This window comes from Mobula hypostoma, chromosome 16 (assembly GCF_963921235.1).
Source record: "Mobula hypostoma chromosome 16, sMobHyp1.1, whole genome shotgun sequence".
NCBI classification, from domain to species: domain Eukaryota; kingdom Metazoa; phylum Chordata; class Chondrichthyes; order Myliobatiformes; family Myliobatidae; genus Mobula; species Mobula hypostoma.
In genome coordinates this window covers 53,182,395-53,207,553 of record NC_086112.1, presented here as the reverse complement: position 1 = coordinate 53,207,553, position 25,159 = coordinate 53,182,395, and the positions used below count along the sequence as shown (strand labels likewise).

Below are 25,159 nucleotides of genomic sequence, written 5' to 3'. Positions count from 1 at the left end.
GATCTGAGATTATCTGCTGTGCTAACCTAGACAATACACTGCAAATGGGGCCAAACTGCATGTTTGGTCCAATTTCCATGATGGATTAAAATGCATACGTAGAAACAATTACTTACAATTTAAAAACATCAACATCTCTTTTCATTCTTTAAATAATGTGGTTATTCAAATGTGAAATTTATAGGGTGGATCAAATTAAAATTTGCTGTTTTGGATTGGATTGGGTGCTGTGTAACGAACCTGAGGCGATTAGGGAGCTGGAGGTAAAGGAACCTCTTGGAAGTAGTGATCACAATATGATTGAGTTCAGTTTCAAATTTGAAAAGGAGAAGCTGGTATCAGGTGTATCGATATTTCAGTGGAACAGGGGAAATTACAGTGGTATGAGAGAGGAACTGGCCCAAGTCAATTGGAAAAGTAAACTAAATGGAGGAACGGCAGAGCAGAATTGGATGAAATTCCTACAAGAAATAAGGAAAATGTAGGAAAAATATATTCCAAGAAAAAAGAAAATCATGAATGGAAAAATGGCACAAATGTGGCTAACGAGAGAGGTTAAGGCAAAAATAAAAGCAAAAGAAATGGCGTACAAGGAAGCAAAAATTAGTGGGAAAAATGAGGACTGGAAGACCTTTAAAAACTTACAGAAAGAAACTAAGAAAGTCATTTGGAAAGAAAAGATGAATTATGAAAGGAAGTTGGCGATTAACATAAAAAAGGATACTAAGAGTTTTTTTAAATATATGAAGACTAAAAGAGTGACAAGGGTATATATGGGACCGATTGAAAATGATGCTGGAGTAATTATAATGGATAACAAAGAGATGGCGGAGGAACTGAATGAGTATTTTGCATCGGTCTTCACAGTGGAAGACATGAGCAATATACCTGATAGCCAGAGGTAGCAGGGAATAGAATTAGGTACAGTCAAGATAACTAGAGAGAAAGTGCTTGGGAAGCTAAGTGGACTAAGAATAGATTAAGTCTCCCGGCCTGAAATGAGGTGCACCCAAGGGTTCTGAAGGAGGTGGCTTTGGAGATTGTGGAAGCATTGGAAATGATCTTTCAGGAATCAATAGACTCTGGCATGGTTCCGGAGGACTGGAAGGTCGCAAATGTAGTTCCGCTATTTAAGAAAGGAAGGAGGCAGCAAAAAGAAAATTACAGACCTATTAGTCTGACATAGGTGGTTGGAAAGATATTGGAGTCAATCCTCAAGGACAAGGTTATGAAATACCTCGAGGTGCATGACAAGATAGGCCGAAGCCAGCATGGTTTCATGAAGGGAAGATCCTGCCTTACCAACTTATTGGAATTTTTTGAGGTAATCTCGAATAAGATTGACAAGGGAGAGGCTGTGGATGTTGTGTATTTGGATTTTCAAAAGGCCTTCGATAAGGTGCCGCATATGAGACTGCTTAATAAGATGAGAGCCCATGGAATTATAGGAAAGATATTGAAACGGGTGGAGCATTGGCTGATAGGCAGAAAGCAAAGGGTGGGAATAAAGGGATCCTATTCTGATTGGTTGCCGGTTACTAGTGGTGTCCGCAGGGGTCGGTGTTGGGGCCGCTTCTTTTTAAGATGTATATCGATGATTTGGATTATGGATTAAATGGTTTTGTGGCCAAGTTTGTGGATGACACCAAGATAGGTGGAGGAGCAGGAAATTTTGAAGAAACGGAAAGGTTGCAGAGAGACTTAGTCAGTTTAGGAGAGTGGGCAAAGAAATGGCAGATGAGATACAACGTTGACAAATGTACGGTTGTACATTTCGGAAGAAGAAATAATCGGGCAAATTATTATTTAGATGGGGAGAAAATTCAAAAATCGGAAGTGCAAAGGGACTTGGGGGTCCTCGTGCAGGATACCCTAAAGGTTAACCACCAAGTTGGATTGGTGGTAAGGAAAGCGAATGCTATGTTGGCATTCATTTCAAGAGGAATAGTGTATAAGAGTAAGGAGGTGTTGATGAGGCTCTATGGGGCATTAGTGGGACCTCATTTGGAATACTGTGTGCAGTTTTGGGCCCCCTATCTTAGAAAGGATATACTGATGTTGGAGAGAGTTCAGAGAAGATTTACGAGGATGATTCCTGGAATGCAGGGGCTAACATATGAGGAGCATCTGTCAGCTCTTGGATTGTATTCATTAAAGTATAGAAGAATGAGAGGGGATCTCATAGAAACATTTCGAATGTTGAAAGGGTTGGACAGAGTAGATGTGGAAAGGTTGTTTCCCTTGGTGGGTGAGTCCAGGACAAGAGGCCATAGTCTTAGAATTAGAGGGTACCCAGTTAGAACAGAGATGAGGAGAAATATTTTTAGCCAGAGGGTTGTGGATTTGTGGAATTCCTTGCCACATATGGCTGTGGAGGCCCGATCATTGAGGGTGTTTGAGGAGGAGATTGATGGGTATCTAATTAGTCAGTGTATCAAGGGATACGGGGAAAAAGCCGGAAATTGGAACTAGATGGGTGAATAGTTTAGCTCATGGGGGAGCTGCGGTGCAGACTCAATGGGCCGAATGGCCTACTTCTGCTCCTTTGTCTTGTGAATTTCTTTGCAAATTATGACCACTGTTAACATTCAGAATAAATATTTAAAAAGTTGTATTTATCGTCAAAACGATTACAAGGTGATTCAATTTTTGTGTTGAATTTCAATAATTACAGTTAAGACAAAAAAAAGAAACAAACCAAGAAGGATAAATCAGAAATTTACAATGATGATACCCATTTTTCATTTCTGGTTAAGCAATTCTAATAAACCTGGGGAGAGGCCTCCTCTACTCCCATTTTCTGAAAAATGGTAAATTTGCCATTGACTCTGAATACACAAACAGAATCATATTTTTCTACACAGTGATGGACCTTATGTGAAGTAGTATTCAGGTACTCTCTTTGTAGCCCAGATCATTACATCACTATACAGGATAGCATCAATTCATTTTTATTAGCAGTTACAGAAAACTGTTCGCTTCCAAGTTCTTTCTTTGCTTTATTAAGTGCTTTGCTATTAGAACATTTTCCATAGATGATCTAGATAATCATCTAGATAAGAAAGAGGTGACATCAGTCTCCACTGTGGCAGTATTCTGGAAGTTCAAGAATGTCAGGGGGGAGAAATGAGTGTAGTTGCTATTACTAGGGAGAAGGTACTTGAGAAACTCAAAGTCCGAAGGTAGATAAGTCACTTGGACCAGACAAATCTATCTGAATCCTTTAAGGAAATAACAGGCAGAATAGACAAAGGAGAATCAGAGGACATTGTATACTTTGACTTTCAGAAGGCATTTGACATGGTGCCACTCACGAGGCAGCTTAACAAGACAAGAGCCCATGGTATTACATGAAACATATTAGCATTGATAGAGCATATGCTGATTGGCGAAGACTGGGAATAAAGGAAGCCTTTTCTGATTGGCTGCTGGTGACTAGCAGTGTTAGGCTGGGACTAGTGTTAGGACCTCTTCTTTTTACGTTGTATGTGAATGATTTGGATGACGGAATTGACTGCCTTGTTGCCAAGTTAGAGGACAATGGGAAGATAGGTGGAGGGACAGGTAGGGTGGAAGAAGGGAAGCAGCAGAATGTCTTGGACAGATTAGGAGAATGGGCAAAAAAAGTGGCAAATGGAATATAGTGTCGGGAAGTGTATGGTCATACACTTTAGTAGAAAGAGTAAAAACAGGCTATTTCTGAATGGGGAGAAAATTCAAAAATCCAAAGTGCAAGGGGAGTTGGGAGTCATCATGCAGGATTCCCAAAAGGTTGATTTGCAGGTTGAGCTGGTGGTGAGGAAAGCAAATGCAATGTTAGCATTCATTTCGAGAGGACTAGAATGTAATGCTGAGGCACTTGTGAGGCCTCACTTGGATTATTGCGAACAGTTTTGGCCCCAATAATTAATAAAGGATATGTTGATGTTGGAGAGGGTTCAGAGGAGAAATAAGAGCTTGATTCTGGGATTGAAAGGCTTATCCTATGAGGACTGATCGATGGCTCTGGGCTTTTAATTGCTGGAATTTGGAAGAATGAGGGAAATATCATTGAAATCTATCGAAAGTCAATAGGCCTAGACAGAGCAGACGTGGAAAGAATGTTTCCTATGGTGGAGGAAGTCTAGGACCAGAGGACACAGCCTCAGAATACAGGGAGGTTTGGAGATCCACATTTCAATTGACCCGATTTTTCTTCTGCAGACCATGGATGAAGCACATATGACAGATGAAGGCCAGAAGATTGAAAATAATATTATTCAAGTGTAGTGTTTTTAAATCTAGAGATATGCATACTGTTAAAAGCACCATCTAGTAAGTTAACCTCACAATTAAAAAAAAATCTAGATTACATATTATTTGGAGTGGATGGATTGAAAAGGGCATCAACAGGCTGGGCCTGAATCTATGCAAAAGGTGAGGCCCAGTCCTTCCAGGAACTAACACATGTGCTTGGAATTCCAGAATCTGCAGATTTTCTCTTGTTTGTTACACGTTCTGTCACCAAACCTCCTGTCACCATAATAGTCTGGTTGAACATCATAGGCTTTGAAAACTGTATCTTCTAAAAATAAACAATCTTAAGTCAAAGTGATCGTCAGGAAATCACTTCAACTTGACATAACTTATGAAATCTAAAAGGCATCTGGAAGGCAGAGCTCAAGCCAGTCTGTTATACCCAATTTCCTTTTGAGTTACCCAGAAGAGTTTCCCTGATTCCCTTTTTTTGTTTTCATACCAAGGCTGTGCTGGCTTTGACCTTTATACCCATTTTTGACAGCTGAAGTTAGCATTCAAAAACAGAAACAAGTATCAAACTCCAGTTTCATTTTATTAAACCAGAAGTGTGCCTGAAATATGCCCAATGCTGTTCAGGCAACATGTAGACGTTTAGTCCTTTTTAAGTGCTAGTGAGAAGTCTCAATACCAATTTAACAATCCCTCTGTGAAATTGGTTGGAACTGAGAGTTGGCAGGAATGCATAAAACCATCCACATAAAGAAAGTCAAATTTAGTAAATCTTTAACAAACAAGAGAAAATCTGCAGATGCTGGAAATCCAAGCAACGCACATTGTTCAGTAAATCTTACTTGACCTGTAATCCCAGCACACGATTTCAATGTGTGTGCTCTCAAAGAATGTTCCTTTAGCCTGAAAACTTATTTTTTGTTAAAGAGGGCCTTCGAGTAGAACTTCTTCTTCTCCAGCTAATATTTTCCTCTAAAGCAATATAACAGTTGAATTTCACACCAATCAAAATATGGTACAAATTATTGTGGCTTTTATTTTTAATAAATCTAAATGGTAAAACTCTCTCCATGCCTGAGGATTGTCAAATTATTCATATTTTCCAAATTTTAACTGTTACTAAGAGACACATTGTGTTACAAACTAACAAATCTTAAATTGGTTAGGTATGTAGAGCTCTGCTTTAAAGGATTTAACCTCTCTGTAAATATAATCAGCAATTTGCATATAATCAAAACAAAACCAATGGTATAATCTGAAAGATAAATGCTGCAATTATCAATGTACTGGATAAAGCAACCTACTTTAAATCATGAATAATTTACCTCTTGCATTCTAAATTTCAAACAAAGTAAACAATGCATGCTCTTCAGGCAATCTGATGATACTGGCTGGATTGTGGACTGTGAAGAGAAAAAAGCTTTTGTGTGAAACAAGGATTATGATTAAATTGCACTGTTCACTTCAGAGAACTTTCAAGAGGCCCCCATTTACCCCAAGTTAAAAAGGAATCCTTTCAAATCTCTCATTTATAGCTAATTTAAAAGCAATGACCTTTGTATATCATGAGTACAATCTGTAAAACATGCACGGAGTTAGTTGTTTCTTTAGATGAGAGCTTTCCAAACCAAAGTGCATTGAAGCATAATTCCTAAAAAGCCTCCAGCTTTAGTATATAATGACTTAGAATTTCCTAGAACAATGTAATCTTTGATTTATGTTGTAAATTGCATCCCTTTGTGCCTTGACCATCCTGTTTCAATTTTATTTCCAAATCTACTGGCAAGGTAAGGTTAATATGCCACTGAAAGCATAATGGAGAATTAGTGATCTTAAAAGCAGTATGACCAATTGCATAGTCCAACTGTATAAATCATGTTTCACTATTGATACAGCCCATATTATCATTTGTTTCACTATACTTAAAATGTTCAGAGCATTCTCTGAGCTATGGACATAATCAGCTGCCTTATGCAGTTTACAGAGATACACGGTACAAATCTTTTATTTCATATTTATATGAGGGAAACACTAATTTCATTTTACCATATCCCATAGGTGCCTGAAAATATAACCAGTATATTAGCTCAGACAATATTTAGGCACCCCATAAGATCGTCGGGCACAGAAGCAGAATTAGGCAATTCAGCCCATCAAGTCTGTTCTGTCATTCGATCATGGTTGATTTATTTTCCCTCTCGACCCCATGCTCCAAACTATCCCTATGACCTTTGGCACCCTTGCTAATCAAAAGCCCATCAACCTTTGCTTTAACTATACCCAATGACTGGGTCTCCACAGCCATCTGTGGTGATGAATTCCACAGATTCACAACCTTAAAGAAATTCCTCCTCACCTCTGTTGAAAAGTGACGTCCCTCTATTCTGAAGCTGTGCAATCTGGCTCCAGATGCTTCCACTATTGGAAACATCCTTTCCACGTCCACTCTATCTAGGCCTTTCAATATTTGGTAGGATTCAATAAAATCCCCCCCTTTCTTCTAAACTCCAGCAAGCACAGGTCAGAACTATTAAACACTGCTCATATGTTAACCCTCCCATTCCCAGGATTATTCTTACAAATATCATTTGGACCCTCTCCAATGCCAACAAATCCTTTCTTTGGTATTTGGCCTAAAACTGCTCGCAATATTCCAAATGTGGTTTGAGCAATGTCTTATAAAGACTTGGCAATTCTAGTTCTCTAGAAATGAAAGCTAACAATACAACTTCCTTCCTTGCTACTGACTCAACCTGCAAGGGAATTAAGGGACTACCCAAGTCCCTTTGCACCTCTGATTTCTGAATTTGCTCCTCATTTCGAAAATAGTGTATGCCTTTGTTCTTTCTACCAAAGAGCATGACCATAAACTTCCCCACACCGTATTCCATTCTATCCAAGTGCTCTGGACACTTCCTCCTTCTACCTGCCCTTCCACTGAGATCTATATCATCTGCAGATCTGGCCACAAAGCTATCAATTCTGTTATCCAGATCATTAACATCTAAACGTGAAAGGTAGCAGACCCAACACTAACGTCTGCAGAACAGCACTAGTTGGGGCAGACATTCCCACTCTTTGCCTCCTGCCAGCCAACCAATCTTCTGTCCATGCTACTACCTTTCCTCTAATACCATGGGCTCTTATCTTGTTTAGCAGCCTCATGTGTAAAACTTTGTAAAAGGCCTTCTGAAAATCCAAACAAGCAACATTCATTGATTCTCTTTTCTCTATCCTGTCTGTTATTTCCTCAAAGAATTAAAACAGATTTGTCAGACGAGATTTCCTCTTAGGTTGAACTCAGCATGTTTTCCTTTTTAAAATTGTGTGCCGCCAAGTACCCTGAATCGTCCTCCATAATAATGGCCTATAACATCTTGCCAACTACTGAGGTCAGGCTAACTGGCCTATAATTTCCATTCTTTTAGCTTCCTCACTTCTTAGTGTAGAATGATGTTTGTGATTTTCCAGTTCTCCAGAACCATCCTAGAATCTAGTGATTCTTGAAAGATGACTACCAATGTCCGAAAATCTCTTCAGCTACCTCTTTCTGAACCCTAGGATGCAGTCCATCTGATCCAAGTAACTTATCTGCCTTCAGACCTTTCAACTTCCCGAGCACCTACACTTGCTTCTGCCCCCCTGACACTCTCCAATTTCCGGCACGCTACCAGTGTCATCCACTGGCTCAAAATATTTATTCAGCTCATCCACTATTTTTGTGTTACCCATTACTACCTATTCAGCATAATTTTCCAGTGGTCCAATGTCCACTTTTGCCTGTCCTTTATTCTTTATACATCTGAAAAAACATCTTACATTATTGATTACTTTATTTTCATTTTTTCTCTTATTGCTTTTTTGATTGCCTTTTATTTTAAAAAACTTCCCACTAATTTTGCTATACCATTTTCCTTTGCCTTTATACTGTATTTGACTTCCCTTGTCAGCCACAGTTGCCTCAACCTCCCTTTAGAATGCTGCTTTCCTGAGATGAATCAGTCCTAAACCTTCCAAATTACTCCCAAAATTCCAGCTGTTGCTGCTTTACCATCATCATTAGTGTCCCCTTCCGATCAATTTGGCCAGCTACTCTCTATAGTAACACACACAAACACACACACACACACACACACACACAATGCTGGAGGAACTCAGCAGGTCAGGCAGCACCTATGGAAACGAATGGAAAGTCAACGTTTTAGGCAGAGCCCTTCTTCAGGACTGAGAAGGAAGCTGGAAGGTGTCAGAATAAAAAGCTGATTGATGAAGCCGGGTGGGTGGGAAAGGTCAAGATCTACAGAAGGTATCTGATAGGACAGGAAAGTGGACCATAGGAGAAAGGGAAGGAGGGGGTCCCCAGAGGGAATAGACAGGTGATGGCTGAAAAAGGCACTACATTTTTAAAGATACATTTCTTATTGTAATTTAGAGTTCTTTATTATGTATTGAACTGTACTTCTGCCACAAAACAACAAATTTCATGACATATGCCAGTGATATTAAACTTGATTCTGAATTGCTAAGTGCCCATTTGCAGGAAACTCCAGTAAAATAAAGAGATCTTATAATTTTTGCTAGCAGATAATAATAGCTCAAAGTGTCTGATCTGCTGTAAACCTGTAAAATAGCAGTCCTATGTCTGAAATTTGATAGGAGGCTTAAAGAGCTTCATTAAATAATGTTGTCAATGCAAGATATTTTCAAATATGGATGTTCTTAATATACAGTAAATTATTAATATTTCTGGTTATACTAAGTTTCCTTAAACCAAAAATGGAAGAGTATCCCAAGAACATTTAACTTTCAGTTGAAGAGCCTAATGATAATTATTACAAAATGAAGTTAAGACTGGTATTTCACTTCTATCCCTGCACCATTGAAAACATATCTCTAGCCCTTAGAAGAAAATGCACATACTTAATACTAGTACAAGTGGTGATATCCACAGAATGGAAGAAAGGGAAGGGACATTTCAGTTTAGGAGATCCATAGCAGATACTTTATAACTGAAAGGATAGAATATGCCTGAAGCCATCTAGAGCTACAGCCCTGCATGCCTGGCAGAAAGTGACGGTACATCTAGTCTCCAAGGGTGGAACCCATTAGATCATGAGGACTGCAGAAAGGAGTATCATTACCTCACAGCTTTTGTGAAGGCGAGAACTCCAGATCCCAAGTTCGGCAGAGCGATGCACTGATTTCAGCTTGCAGTATCATGATAATCCAAACACCGCAATCAACTCCACAAGGACAAAAGTCCTCAATGTGAAACTTCAACTGTTTCTATCTCCACAGAGGCAGTTTTACAAATTTCTACTTGGTTTAACAATTGATAATGACAGGCTCACTTTGGAAAAATATCACTGAATTTCAATCAGCAATTCATTATCCACGCAATATGTGAGCCACACAAGGAAATTGCCTAGTCAAAATTTTGGAGTGATGCAAAAATCCATGGATAAAAGTATTGCAACACACATCAAAGTTGCTGGTGAACGCAGCAGGCCAGGCAGCATCTCTAAGAAGAGGTGCAGTCGACGTTTCAGGCCGAGACCCTTCATCAGGACTAACTGAAGGAAGAGTGAGTAAGGGATTTGAAAGTTGGAGGGGGAGGGGGAGATCCAAAATGATAGGAGAAGACAGGAGGGGGAGGGATAGAGCCGAGAGCTGGACAGGTGATTGGCAAAAGGGATACAAGAGGATCATGGGACAGGAGGTCCGGGAAGAAAGACAAGGGGGGGGAACCCAGAGGATGGGCAAGGGGTATATTCAGAGGGACAGAGGGAGAAAAAGGAGAGTGAGAGAAAGAACGTGTGTATAAAAATAAGTAACAGATGGGGTACGAGGGGGAGGTGGGGCATTAGCGGAAGTTAGAGAAGTCGATGTTCATGCCATCAGGTTGGAGGCTACCCAGACGGAATATAAGGTGTTGTTCCTCCAACCTGAGTGTGGCTTCATCTTTACAGTAGAGGAGGCCGTGGATAGACATGTCAGAATGGGAATGGGATGTGGAATTAAAATGTGTGGCCACTGGGAGATCCTGCTTTCTCTGGCGGACAGAGCGTAGGTGTTCAGCAAAGCGGTCTCCCAGTCTGCGTCGGGTCTCGCCAATATATAAAAGGCCACATCGGGAGCACCGGACGCAGTATATCACTCACAGGTGAAGTGTTGCCTCACCTGGAAGGACTGTTTGGGGCCCTGAATGGTGGTAAGGGAGGAAGTGTAAGGGCATGTGTGTTGTTGAAATTCATACTGGAAGAAGTTAATTTTCACTCATAAAGCTCTGCAATAAGCAGCACTACATGATGGAATTTCCAAGCCATGCTCTGGAGGTACCACTTGCATACTAGTCAGAAGCCAAGCATTAGAGACATTTTATTTACTTTTGTGACAACATATCATTTTCAAGCTTATCAGTTAAGTTTGGTTTGGTAAATAAACACTGCAGCTGTATGTGCACAAAGACTCCTTCATCCAGTGAAATATTGAAAAACAGAATTTCCTGGGACTCAAACCATGTGCATTGGGCAAAAGTTTTCTTTCCCTTTTTAAACACAAACCTGACAAAAACTCAAGTGATTTGCTTGTCTCTAAAGTTCAAAATGCATGCAAACTTGAAATTTAACTTTGGTTCTGTGCTTCTCCATAGTTTAAAATCAGAAGCAATAAAACAGCTGGAGACACATCTGGAGCACAGTGTGGTAAGGATGAGCAAATGGATTAGGGAGCATTTGCCCCTCTGAAGGTTATATGCTTTGATGTGGTTTCTTTGAGTAATGCACACTGCTGTTATCATTTTGCTTGCTGTAGTCTTCATCTGCTCTGAACAACTACAATAAATTTGCCATCTGCTGTCTTCACAATCCAGGAGCAGCACCAGGAATAATGCCAAATTATATCTTCAGTAAAATGACAGCTTTCTCTAGGTGTCATTGACAAACTAGCTCATTACTGCTTTAGGAAAACATTCTATTTTCTTCTTTTTCCTCCTGACACAAGCAACTCCTGTGAAAAACTGAAGTTTAGGATCTAGCTTTGAAACAAAAACCAAGGAAACATGAAAGAAACTAGATCAAAGCACTTGTATGCTTCCTTTTAAAAGTCAAATCAAAGGCAACCTACTTTCTAATTCCTAGTTTAGGGTTAGTCTTGCAATCATGTGCCTTCAGCTGTGGAATCTAGTGTTTAGACCACACCTTCACCATTTATATCATCAGGGAGCATTTGACTTTTTTTTGTGAAAAATATCCTTAGTAGCAATCACAACATAATGTATACAATGAGCTGTACATTAACAGCACAAGGAGTTCACGTATCAGATTGATCCAGCTGGCTAAACTCAAATCAGAAAGTTCTGAGCTCAAGTCAACTGGGGGTTGAACGTATATCCAAGGCCAATACTTTGTTCATCATTTAAAGAAAACAGAATTGTTATAGGTACACACACACAAAATGCTGGAGGAACTCAGCAGGCCAGGCAGCATCTTTGGAAAAAAAAATACAGTCAACATTTCAGGCCAAAACCCTTTGGCAGGATTGTTAGAGGTGACGTTTTTGGGAGAATCTTTAATCTAAGCCCCTGAATTTGCACACTAAAAATAGATCAGCTCATCTGGTCATCCGTTTGATACCAGAAAAACCTTCCTGCGTACAAACAAGTTGCTGCTTTTGCTCTTGTAGTAACTGACAATAGTAAGATCTGGCTGCAGAACATTTTGGGGCCATCCTGAGATCTGAAATGATGCCAAATAAATAGAAGTAGTTTTTTTAACTACAGAAGGTGTAAAAGAACTGAAACAAGCCTTCCAAGCTCACAAAATAATGGGGTGAATCATGCTGATGGATTGCCGGTCCAAAGCGAACAGCAAAAACCAGTCAAAACATTTTTAAATTCTCTGCACATACAGGCAAAAGTCAGTCTGATGTGCTGATTACTAATGAGAGGTTGATAGAGTTAACTTCCAACTATGCCACTGGGTTCAACCTGGAGTCCGGCATCAGAAAGTTGACAAATTGGAGAGGGGAGCCCGATGCACCTACTGACCCTTTACTCTACACCGTGAAGAACGAGAACAAGAACAGTGGCTCCAGCTAAACCTTTGACTAGAGGTAAGTAGTTGTCTTATGTTAATTTAAACACTTTGTAATTGCTTTGAGTTTTAGTGTTTTGTTTTATTATTTACATCAATAGAATAGTTTCTATAGTCTCAGGGATATTTAGATTAGATTAGATTCAACTTTATTGTCATTTTGCTGAGTACAGATACAAAGCCAATGAAATGCAGTTAGTATCTGACCAGAAATGCAAAGAATAGTGTTATTTACAAAATAACTGGGAATAAAAAGTAAGTGCTACAGCACACAAATATAAAAGTACTGAGACAGTACGATACGGATGCAATACTGCTTAGCGCTGTGATGTGAGGTTCAGCAGGGTCACAGCTTCAGGGAAGAAGCTCTTCCTGTGCCTGCTGGTGCGGGAGCGGAGGCTCCTGTAGCACCTACTGGATGGGAGGAGAGTAAAAAGTCCATGGTTAGGGTGAGATGCATCCTTGATAATGCTTTTTGCCCTACCCAGGCAATGTTTATGGTAGATGTTCTCAATGGTGGGCAATTGGGTGCCGATAATCTACTGGGCAGTTTGCACCACACACTGGGGTCCTTTGTGGTCCGATACGGGACAATTGCCATACCACACTGAGATGCAGTTGGTGAGTATGCTCTCAATGGTACAGCGGTAAAAGTCGGTCAGTATCCTGGGACAGAGGTGAGCTTTCTTGATGCTCCACAGGAAATAAAGGTGCTGTTGCACCTTTTTGATCAGGATGGAGGAGTTCAGGGACCAGGTGAGATCCTCGGAAATGTGGACACCAAGGAATTTGAAGCTTGATACACGCTGCTCCACTATAGCTCTGTTGACGTAGATGGGGACGCGAGTGTGGCTCCTAGCATGCCTGAAGTCCACAATGATCTCCTTGGTCTTCCGGGTGTTAAGGGGCAGGTTGTCATCGGCACACCACACAGCCAGGTGCTGGACCTTGTCCCTGTAGGCTGTCTCGTCATCCCCTTTGATCAGGCCAACCACCATGGTGTCGTCTGCGAACTTGATTATGGAGTGAGAACCATGTACAGGAACGCAGTTATAGGTGAAAAGGGAGTACAGAAGAGGGCATTTAAACATTTTAAAATGCTTACAATGCTTTGACAGCCAGAGGTGGGGGAATTGTGATTTGATACCCAAACCCTACTTGCTGTTTGGACCCCATTCTCTGTGCTGCTATTCATTCAGCCATCCACAACCAGGAAAGGCAAGAGGTTGGGACACCCGGTGCCTGGTGTCAGCTAGTTTGGTCTGTGGGCTGATTCCAGAACATTTCATCTTATTTAGATTAGATTTTAATATAAACTTGCAAATTCTTGTGCAGGTGCCAACTAATTTACCTTATGGATTTAACCAGCTCAGACCTACTGTAAGTCTTGCAGCAAATGTTGTGAAATATACAGACCCCAGAAGTCACTGGGTCAAGTGATACAATCCTCCTCACATAGGTTGATAAGGGCCAAATGTGTAGGTGATATGTAGGTACGGAACCTGGATATGCCATATTCCAAGCCATTTATGGAAGGGCCATGAGCAAGTTTTCCACCCATCCCAAAAGAAACTCATTATTTTAGATGCAGAAGTACAGGACGCTGTGCCTCCATGTGGATACTTATTTTGTTTTAAGCCAGCTATATTCCATTCCCTTTAGGACTGTCATGGGAAGGAAAGCTTTAGAGCAGTCCACAGATTTCTCCTCTACTCCACAGGCATATTTCCTAGTGCTGTAGGTGCGACTTACGGAAGACCATCAAGGGAGTGAAAAGGCAAATCTGCGTCAAGCTCCAGACACAATCTGACACACAATAACCGTGAAACGGTTTGCATGCTAGTATTTCCTACAAGGCAGAAGCAAATAGCAGTGATTTTCACTCCCTGATGAGCTCAGTGTTTTTTCATGCATGCTTTGAAAGGGAGAATAACACTTCACCTGTGCAAATCCTCACAGCACTAAGTGATGCTTTGATCTCTGTATCACAGGCCAACGTCAATACATCCATCAAGAGGGTGAACCTACGCAAGGCATTAGGCCCAAGGGTGTACCTGGCCAAATACTGAAAACCTGTGTTGACCAACTGCTGGAAAGTTTAAGGACATCTGCAACCTGTCATTGCTGAGGTCTAAAGTTCCCACTGCTTCAAAAAGAGCAGCAAATATACTGTGCCCAAGAAAAGTAGGGTGAGCTGCCTCAGTAAGCATTACGGTGACATGAGGCAATGAAGTGCATCAGGAGGTTGGCTATGGCTATAAATTACTCCTATCTTAGAAAAAAATTGCCCTTGCTGCAAATTGTCTAGAGTCACAACACACATGTAGCAGGTGCAATCTCACTGGCTCTCTGCTCTGCTTTGGAGCACCTATACAAATGGAAAATATATATCAGGCTGCTGTTTAATCGATTACAGCTTGGTACTTAACACCCTCATCCCCTCAGTTCTAATCATCAGGCTTTAAAACCTGGGCCTCTGTACCACCTCCTGTAAATAGATACTCAACTTCCTTATCAGGAGACCACAGCCAATGCAGATCAGTAATGACATCTGCTCCTTGCACACAATCAACACAGGCACACATTCAGGATGCGTGCTTAAACCATTGTTCTAACTCTCCCTACACTCACGACTGCTCGAATGTCATTCTATAAATCTGCCTATGACACTATTATTTTTGGTAAAATAGCAGATGGTGGTGAGCTGGTGTACAGGAAAGAGAGAGATCGTTGATTGAGTGGTATTGCAGTAACAACCTCACACTCAATGTGAGCAAGTTGAGGAATCGATTAGGTTGTGCAAGGCTCCAATGACAATATATTTTACTGTAATCCTTTAGAAGTGACTATTTTCCAAATATATGCTCCTCCTGATGGAGAGCCATGTCCTCTGTAGCAATTACATATGACACTTAACTATCAAATATTCACATATTAATTCAGATGTCAAATTTCTGAAATGAAAAAAATCACTAAAATTAATAATAACAATTTACAAGTCCCTGCCTGTATCGCAACTTATTTTGAAAATGCCAACTTTAAGTTATTTGGCCAGAGAAAAGAAGAGAGAAATGTCAGAGAGACAGCACGAGGCAGAGATGGTGCACAGCATGCACCATCCTGCATCAGAGCTCAGCAACTGTCAGAAAAAGGGGGGAAAAAATGGCAAGTTTGGGGGCAGGCATACTGAGGTTCCAGAGACTCTGTCCAGCACACCAGCAAGCTAGTGAACATTCTCCCAGGAAATGGATGGAACTTAATGTTGGAGCTAGACTGCCCTAACCCGAGTACGAGAGAATGTGAAGCAACCTTCTTCACTAGCAACAGTGCTCAATATTACTCCAGTTACTCACTTGTTTTTTGTTACTGAAGTTAAGTTTTTATGTAGTTTAGGTAGATCACCCTCCAACCTCCCAGGAATTTGTCTACTGATTTTTTATGATACCAGACAAAGTCAATATTAGCTTTCTGCAGCTCTGTCTGTCTCATCTGACAGACAACTTGAAGTTCACCCTACAGTTTAGGGAGAATCTTGGGAATTTAATTAGAACTATATCTAGTTGATACTGGACCTAGACACTTTTGCAAAAAAAAACAATTCAAAAATATCATTTTGACAGAAACCAAGCTGAAAAGATATTTGGCATTTTGGTTTAAATGCCAAATGCCTTGGTTATTCAAACGCTGACTTTGGTTTCTTCTGAAAAGAACTTGTCATAAAATAGCTTCATTTTAATACCAACTATAATGCTTCCTTTTAATTTGCAATCAAAGAAATAATGCTAGACGAAGAGCTTGCTATCTGTTTTCATACATTCAGTATATACAGTGGCATCATAAGCCGGCCAGTAGTTAATCATTACAAGGCACTATAACAAGCAGCACAATATGCTTTGGTAACTTCCATGGCAAATGTCTTTAATTTTTTTTCCTCATCTTTGCGTTATCAGAAACTCAGTACACCTTTCAACTCCTCCTCCTACATTTATTGAATCTATCTGCAGAAATCAAAGAAGACTCGTTCTTACCTCTCTCACACTGGGGACCAGTAAATCCATACACGCAGGCACAACGATTAGGTCCAATACAGCGACCACCATTCTGGCAACCATTTTCACAGACAGCTGTAACATGGAGAAATTGTAAAGTTTTACAACTGTCAACACATTCAGATTCCCAAGAGTTAGAGAAGAATAGTGAAATGTACTCAAATGAAATACTAAGTACCACGAGGGAATATTTGCGGAAACACTCAATGGCTTTGGCAGATGTCCACCTGCACTGAAAGCTCTTCATGAAACTGTCATACAAAAGTTAATTAACTCAGAATGCATTTTTTTTGAATAACCACACTGTGCAATGTGTAAAAATCAAGAGTTAATTAATTTCCACTTGGATAGATCTACAACAAACAATTGTCATGCCTAACAAAGGATTGCCATGTAACTTTGGGGAAAATCAACAGGGTAGGTGAGTTGAAATCCAATTTAAAAATGCAAAAAGCAATACAAAATCTCAGCACTGGTGACAATATTTTAAAGTTTCTATGAAAGTAGCAAAGTAAACTTTATCAGCAACTTCCACCAGCCTCCTTCACATATCTCTTGAAATATTTCTTAAATAAATATCTGACTCCCATATCCAAGTTCCTCAGAAACACATTTCCAAGCAGCACAAACAGAATTTCATTGGAAATAAAGATAAATCCACAGTCTATTCAACAGCTCTCCTGTCTGGAGGAAAATCTACAGGAATGAAGGAGAAGTACAGAAGTACATGAGAGAAATAGTGGAATTTGATCTATATTGCTAGAGTCATAGAGGACTACAGCACAGAAACTGGCCCTTTGGCCCATCTAGTCCATGCAAAACTATTCTACCTAGTCCCATCAACCTGTACCTAGACAATACCCCTCCTGTCCATGTTTTTATTCAGATTTCTCTTAAATGTTGAAATTAAACCCACATTCACTATTTCTGCTGGCAGCTCATTCCACACTCTCACCACCCTGAGGGTGGCAGCTCCCTATCATGTTCCCCTTAAACAATTCACCTTTCACCCTTATTCCATGAAATCTACCTCTAGTCTCACACAACTTCAGAGGAAAAAGTCTGCTTGCATATACCCTATCTATACGCTTCATGCCTTTGTATACCTCTTCCTCACTCTCTTACACTCTTACAGAATAAAGTTCTACCCTATTCAACCTTACCTATAACTTAAATCCTCAAGACCCAGCAACATCCTTGTAAATTTTCCTCAGTGCTGTTTCATTATTATTCACATTTTCCCTGTAGGTTGGTGACCAGAACTGCACCCAATGCTCCAAATTAGGCTTCACCAACAACTTATACAACTTCACCATGCATCTCAATACTTTGATTTATGAAGGCCAGTGTGTCAAGAGCTCTCTTTATGACCCTATCTACCTGTGACACAACTTTTAAGGAATTATGGATCTGTATTCCAAGATTTGTCTGTTCTACCACATTCCTAAGTGCCCTACCATTCACTGTGCAAGTCCAACCTTGGTTTATCCTCCCAAAGTGCAACACCTAACACTTGTCTACATTAAATTCCATCTGCCATCTTTCAGCTCATTTTTCCAGCTGGTCCAAGCTGCAAGCTTTGATAGCCTTCCTTCCTGTCCACTACATCCCCAATCTTGGTGTCATCTAGAAATTTTCTACAGAGGTAGTAATGTGGAACAAAGAAATGGCGGACAATTTAAGCACTTTGCGCCAGTCTTCACTGTTGAAGACACTAGCAGCATGACAGATATTTGCCTTTGTCAGAGGGCAGAAGTGAGTGGTCTCACTATTACTAAGGAGAAGGTGCTTAGGAAGCAGAAAGGTCTGAGCATAGATAAGTCATCTGGACCAGATGGACTATACCCCAGGGTTGTAGAAGAGGTAACTGAAGAGATTGCAGAGGAATTACTAGAGATCTTTCAAGAATCACTAGATGGTTCCTGAGGACTAGACAATTGCAAATGTCATTCCACTCTTTAAGGGAGGAAAAATACAGGAAATTACAGGCCAGTTGGCCTGATTCAGTAATTAGTAAGATTTAAGAGTCCATCATTAAGGGTAAAAGTTCTGGGGTACTGGAGGTACACAATAAAATGGGCCAAAGTCAGCATGGTTTCCTTAAGGGGAAATCATGCCTGACAAATCTGTTGGAATTCTTTGAAGACACAACAAGTAAGATAGACAAAGGAGAGTCTATAGATGTTGTTATGTTGCTTACTTGGATTTTCAGATGGCCTTTGACAAGGTTCCACACATAAGGCTGCTAAACAAGTTAAGGGCCCATCGTATTACAGGAAAGATACAAGAATGGACAGAAGATTGGTTGACTGGCAGAAGGCAAAACGTGGGACAAAGTGGACCTTTTCTGGTTGGCTGCCGGTGACTAGAGGCATTCTGTAGGGGTTAGTGTTGGGTCCACTATGTTAATAAACTTGTGCAAGAAGACTGAATATATGGTTGTCACAAAGAAGAGACACACATGTGAACTGAAAGTGGATAATGAAACAATTAAACTGACGTGGAAGTTCAGTAACTTAGGGAGCACAATAAAATCTGACAGCATGGATAATGTTGAAATTAGGATTTGGATTGCTAAATGCATGTTTGAACAAGATACTAAAGAACAATATAATTTCTATGGGTACGAAACTCACGTGTTGTGGTGCTACATTCATTCCATATTAACACATGGAAGCAAATGGTGAATGATATCAAAACAAAATGAGGGAAAACTCAAAGCTGCAGAAATATGATTTTTGAGAAGAATGATGAAAATATCATGGAAAGAGAGCAGCAAATGAAAAAGTGTTGAAAAAAAGCTGTAATAAGCGAGCAGATATTATCAATCAGGAAGTGGCATCCGGAATTTCTGGGATGCGTACTGAGGAAAGAGAAGCTCGAACATCTTGCAGTGTTGTGAAAAACTGATAGAAGAAAAAGTCGCAGTCAACAACCCACAATATTCATGAGCTACATCAAAGGATGGACAGGCAAAAGGTTTGCAGAACTTCTTAGAACTTCTCAGAATAAAGACAGATGGAAGACCTTGATTGCCCACGTCAAACAACATGGCACGTAATGATGATAACTGAAATGAAAGAACTGATGGCTTTGTGGGCAAGTTTGTGGATGAATCAAAAGTTGGAGGAACAGGTACAGGTGTCCCCCGCTTTTCAAATGTTCACTTTACGAAACCTCACTGTTACGAAAGACCTACATTAGTACCCTGTTCTCGCTTTCAGAAGGTGTTTTCACTGTTATGAAGAAAGGCAGCGCGCGATAAAAAATCAGCGCACTATAAAAGGCAGAGCGCGCCCCGAGCAACCGCTCTCCCTCGGATTTGGAACGGCATTGCTTAAGCACGTTGCATTGAGCAGCCGTTAGCAAGATGAGTTCTAAGGTGTCGGAAAAGCCTGAAAGAGTAAGGGTTTTACACGTAGCGTAGAACTAGACATAATTAAGCATTTCGATCGTAGTGAATGAAGCAAGGACAAAGTGAGTTTGGCTTGTGGAAGTTGACGAAGATGATGTTGAAGAGGTTTCGGCATCCCACGACCAAGAACTGATAGATGAAGAGCTGATGCAATTGGAAGAGGAAAGGATAACAATCGAAAACGAATGCAGTAGCAAACAGACCGAAGGTGAAGTCGTCTAGGAACTGAATGTGAAGCAACTGCATGAGATTTTCGCTGCAATGATAAAGTATGACTTTAATTTTGAAAGGGTACGTAGGTTTAGGGGATATTTGCAGGATGGCTTGAGTGCTTACAAACAACTGTATGATAGAAAAATGCGCGAGGCTCAGCAGTCAAGCAAGCCTTCCACATCAGCCACAGCAGACGACGGACCTCGACCTTTGACATCGAGGCGGACAGTCATAGGAGACGATGAGCTTCCTGCCCTGATCGACGATGAGATGACACCCCCCGTGTCCCACGACCCTAACACCCGGGCGCCGGACAGATACTGTACCGATTCGCGAAGAACGCAGCAGTAGCCAGGAAGCACACAGCACATCTTTAAGAAAAAAGCCGAAATAAACATGCTAATTAATTAGGTGCCGCCTAGCACGTAATTGTCGGCCCAGATGTGCGCCAACATTTACGTGCCGGGCAGCACTTAATTAATTAGCATGTTCATTTCGGCTTTTTTTCTTAACAATGTGCTGTGTGCCTCCCAGCTACCGCCGCGTTTTTCGCGGCAATGTACCGAGTCGGCGGCCCGGAGGGTGGGGGCCACTGCACCACCCAGCTTGCGATGACTCAGTCTAAAACACCGTCATCAGTGTGCTCGGCACTGTTTTCCCAATTCCGGTAAGTGATACTACATTGTACATACATTATTTCTACTTTATATAGGCTGTGTATTTTTACGTATTATTTGGTAGATTTGGCAGCTTCATAGTTTAAAGGTTACTGGAGCGCCTGTTTATGCCAACAGCGCTTGCGTGAGATTTTCTGCCAAGTGCGCTTGCGTGAGATTTTCGCTATGGAGATCTGTGTAGGCAATCGTAGAGAAGTATTTCTATTTTATACAGGCTGTATATTTATCATATCATTCCTGCTTTTACTATATGTTACTGTTATTTAAGGTTTTATGGGTTATTTGGCAGGTTATTTTTGGGTCTGCAAACACTCACAAAATTTTCCCATATAAATAAATGGTAATTGTTTCTTCGCTTTACGATGGTTCGGCTTACGAACCGTTTCATAGGAACGCTCTACCTTCGGATGGCGGGGGAAACCTGTAGTGTCAAGGAAACAGGGATCCTGCCGAAGGACTGGGACAGATTGGGAGAATGAGCAAAGAAGTGGCAGATGGAAATGTGTAGGAAAATGTATGGGTATGCACTTTGGTAGAAGGAATAAGAGCGTAGACTATTTTCTATATGGAAGGGGCGACTTCAGGAATCAGAGAAATATTGGGAGTAACTCGGGTTAACTTGCAGTTTCAGTCAGTAGTAAGGAACACTAATGCAATGTTAGCATTAATTTTCAGAGGACTAGAATATAAGAGCAAGGATGTAGTGCTGAGACATTTGGAGTATTGGGAGAAGTTTTAGGCCACATATCTAAGAAAGGACATGCTGGCACTGGAGGGGGTCCAGATGAGGTTTATTAAAATGATCTGGAAATGAAAGGATTAACGTATGAGGAATGTCTGATAGCTCTGGGCTTGTACTCATTGGAGTTAAGTAGAAAGAGGATGTCAGAGATGCGGAGGAATTTATTTAGCCAGAATATGATGAATCTGTGGAATTCCTTGCTACAGTTGAGTGTGGAGGCCAAGTCATTGGGTATATTTAAAGCAGAGGTGATAGGTTTTTGATTGGTAATGGTGTCCAAGGTTATAGGGTGAAGACAGAACTGGATTGAGAGGAAATTTAAATCAGCCATGATCGAATAGCAGAGCGGGCTCAATGGGCGAAGTGGCCTAAATCTGCTCCTATATCTTATGGTTGTTATCCCTCAAATACAGGAAAACACACCTATTTAGTACTGGAATCAGATAAACCATAAAACCCATCAGAAAAAAACCGTTTTATCACAGAGAGTATACCATTACTTTATTTTAAATTAGTCTTACGAAATAAAAATGTCTCCAATGAGAGAAATAATTGCAACGACTTGTTCTATCAGAGGCAGAAAACCAGGGGTGGGGGTGGGGGTGTGTATATATATATATATATATACACACACACAATTTTAATGAGTTAACATGAAAGCAACCATCACCAATCATTCTACTTGAATTAGTATTTCAAGGATTGAATGACACTAGAAAGAAAATGAGCCTCTTTGATACCAGTTTTTTTAATAAATAGCAATGAGAAATACAATGTTTTATTTCTCTTTGTGAAATAATTTAATATGAAGTTACTTGGAGACCGTTAGTGGCATTCGGTATCACAGCATAAGATAATATGAAATTGGAGCACAAATTAGCCATTCAGACCCATGCTCCTGTCCTAATATTCAATCATGTCAAGGATAATCTTTTAATTCAGTGCTACTTTCTTGTTGCACAACGTACACACACACACACACAACAGTCATCAGCGCTTATGCCCCCACCGTGACCAGCAAATACGCGACTATTGAACAGTTCTACGCCGACCTTAGCACTGGTCTCTGCTCAGTCCCTACCAAGGACAGACTAATCCTACTTGGTGACTTCACTGCCCAAGTAGGCTGCAATCACAGTTGCTGGGAAGGGTTTCTAGGCAAACATGGTATTGGTAACATGAAAAGCAACGGCCTCTTGCTCCTTAGCAAACGTGCAGAATGCGACCTCCTCATCACAAACACAGTGTTCAGGCTGGTGAACAGGTAAAAGACAACATGGATGCACCCAAGATCCAAACATTGGCACATGATCGACTACATTATAGTACGTTGCCGAGACATCCAGGATGTCCTCATCACCGGAGCCATGTGAGGAGCAGAGTGCTTGACTGACTGCAGGCTTGTCCGCACCACATTGAAACTACGTATTGCTCCCCACCATCCCAAGCACCGTAAGTTCATCAGAACAGCTTTTAACACTGCCAGGCACCAAGAGCCGCTGTATCTTCGCAAGTTCCAGACCAGCCTAGATGAGAAGCTGTCTGCCAACGGACCACTAACTGGTGGGCCAATCCAGAAGTGGAATCAATTTAGAGAGATGGTGACGGAGACAGCAAAATCAGTCCTTGGCCCCAAAGACCAGAACCACCAAGATTGGTTCGACGAGAATGACAGTGCCATCAAAGATCTCCTGGCCAGGAAGAACAAAGCATTCATGGAGTGGCAAAACAACCCAAGCTCTATTCCCAAAACAGAGTGGTTCAAGTCCCTTCAGGCCCATGCCCAACGGGAAATTCATAAGATGCACAACCTGTGGTGGGATAGGAAAGCTGAAGAGGTGCAATGCTTCGCTGACATCGACACCTCAAAGCTGCTCTTCAACTCCATCGAGATGATCTTCGGCCCCTCAAGATCTGGCTCATCTCCACTGTTGTCCACTGATGGAACCACACTGCTAAAAGACAAAGAGAGCATCCAACACAGATGGAAAGAGCATTTCAGCCAGCTCCTGAACCGTCCTTCATCGGTCAACCAGTCTGCTCTGGACCAAATCCCCCAACAGCATATTCACGAGGAACTAGATGATCCTCCCTCAATAGATGGTCAAGAAGGCTATCACGCAGATGAGCAGTGGCAAGGCACCCGGCAAGGATGGGATACCTGCTGAACCGTACAAGGCACTCAGCAAGGAATCACTTGAGGCTTTCCACAGCACCCTGACTAGCATTTGGGAGGAAGAAGAGGTGCCCCCTGGCCTCAGAGACACAACGATAATCGGCATCTTAACAATAAAGGTTCAAGGACCGACTGGGGGAACTACAGAGGCATCTCACTACCTTCCATTGCCGGAACAATCCTCGCCTGCATCATCCTCAACAGACTGATTCCAAGAGTGTCAGAAGAGAACCTTCCCGAGTCACAATGCAGCTTTCGTCCCGAACGCAGCACTGTCGACATGATCTTCGCAGCGAGACAGATACAGGAGAAGTGCCTGGAACAGAACATGACATTATACTCTGTCTTCATTGATCTGACAAAGGTGTTTGACACGGTCAACAGAAACGCACTGTGGATCATCCTTAGAAAGCTTGGTTGCCTGCAGAAATTCACTATACTCATCCGCCTGCTCCACAATGGCATGACAGGAGAAGGGTTCTCAGATGGTTCCCCATCTGAGACTTTCAACATCTCAAATGGCGTGAAGCAAAGGTGTACTCTAACACCAGTGCTCTTCAACTTCTTCATCCAAGTGCTGAAGCATGCTGTTAAGGACCTAGACCTGGGTATTTACATAGGATATCGCCTAGACAGATCGATGTTTGACCTGAGACGCCTTGCTGCAAAGACAGACACGTTGAGGAGGCTCATCAATGAAGCCCTGTTTGCTGATGACTGTGCCCTCATGGCCCACCAGGAGAACCACCGGCAGATGATTGTCGACAAGTTCTCCGCAGCCTCAAATCTGTTCAGCCTGACAATCAGCTTCGGTAAGACAGAAGTTCTCCTACAACCTACACCAAACAGTCATGCTCCTCAGCCATGCATCACCATCGATGGCACTGTCCTGAAGAATGTAGAGAGCTTCAAGTATCTAGGAAGCACCATCTCCAGTGATGGATCCCTTGACAAAGAGATCATAGCAAGGATCCAGAAAGCCAGCAGGCACTCGAAAAACACAAGGGCATTCAGCTTTCAACCAAGCTCAAGGTGTACAAGGCTGTGGTCCTCACCTCTCTCCTGTACGGCTGCGAAACCTGGAACCTGTACTGCAGGCACATCAAACAGCTGGAGCAGTTTCACATGCGCTCTCTGCGGTTGATCATGAGGATTCGATGACAGGACCGAATCACCAACCAGGAAGTCCTGGACAGAGCCAACCGCACAAGCATTGAGGCAAGGATCCTCCAGGCCCAGCTACTCTGGACTGGCCATGTAATCCACGTGGGTGAAGCAAGAATCCCTAGGCAGCTGCTCTAGGGTGAGCTTGAGCATGGCAGTCGCAATCAGGGCCGCCCCAAAAAAAGATTCAAAGGCAACCTAAAATCATACATCAAATGAGCAGACCTCCAGACTCGACAACTTAACGAGTCCGCAGCTGACAGGGCTGCGTGGCGCGCCCTGACCAGAAAAGCTGCATCTGACTTTGAGGATTACCGAAATCAGTGCCTTGCAGCAGCACGAGACCAACACCACAAAGCTGTGTATGCACCTGTTCTAACAG

The 25,159-nt window shown here is 41.6% G+C and overlaps 1 protein-coding gene across 1 annotated transcript in view; it reads right to left on the bottom strand.

Moving 5' to 3' along the window:
• The window catches only part of LOC134357404 (fibrillin-2), a 347,942-nt gene that overhangs the window by 309,289 nt on the left and 13,494 nt on the right, over positions 1-25,159 (bottom strand). The window contains exon 5 of the mRNA XM_063068953.1: positions 16,370-16,465. Within this exon, the coding sequence (XP_062925023.1) occupies positions 16,370-16,465 (96 nt within the window). The remainder of the gene's footprint in view (positions 1-16,369; positions 16,466-25,159) is intronic.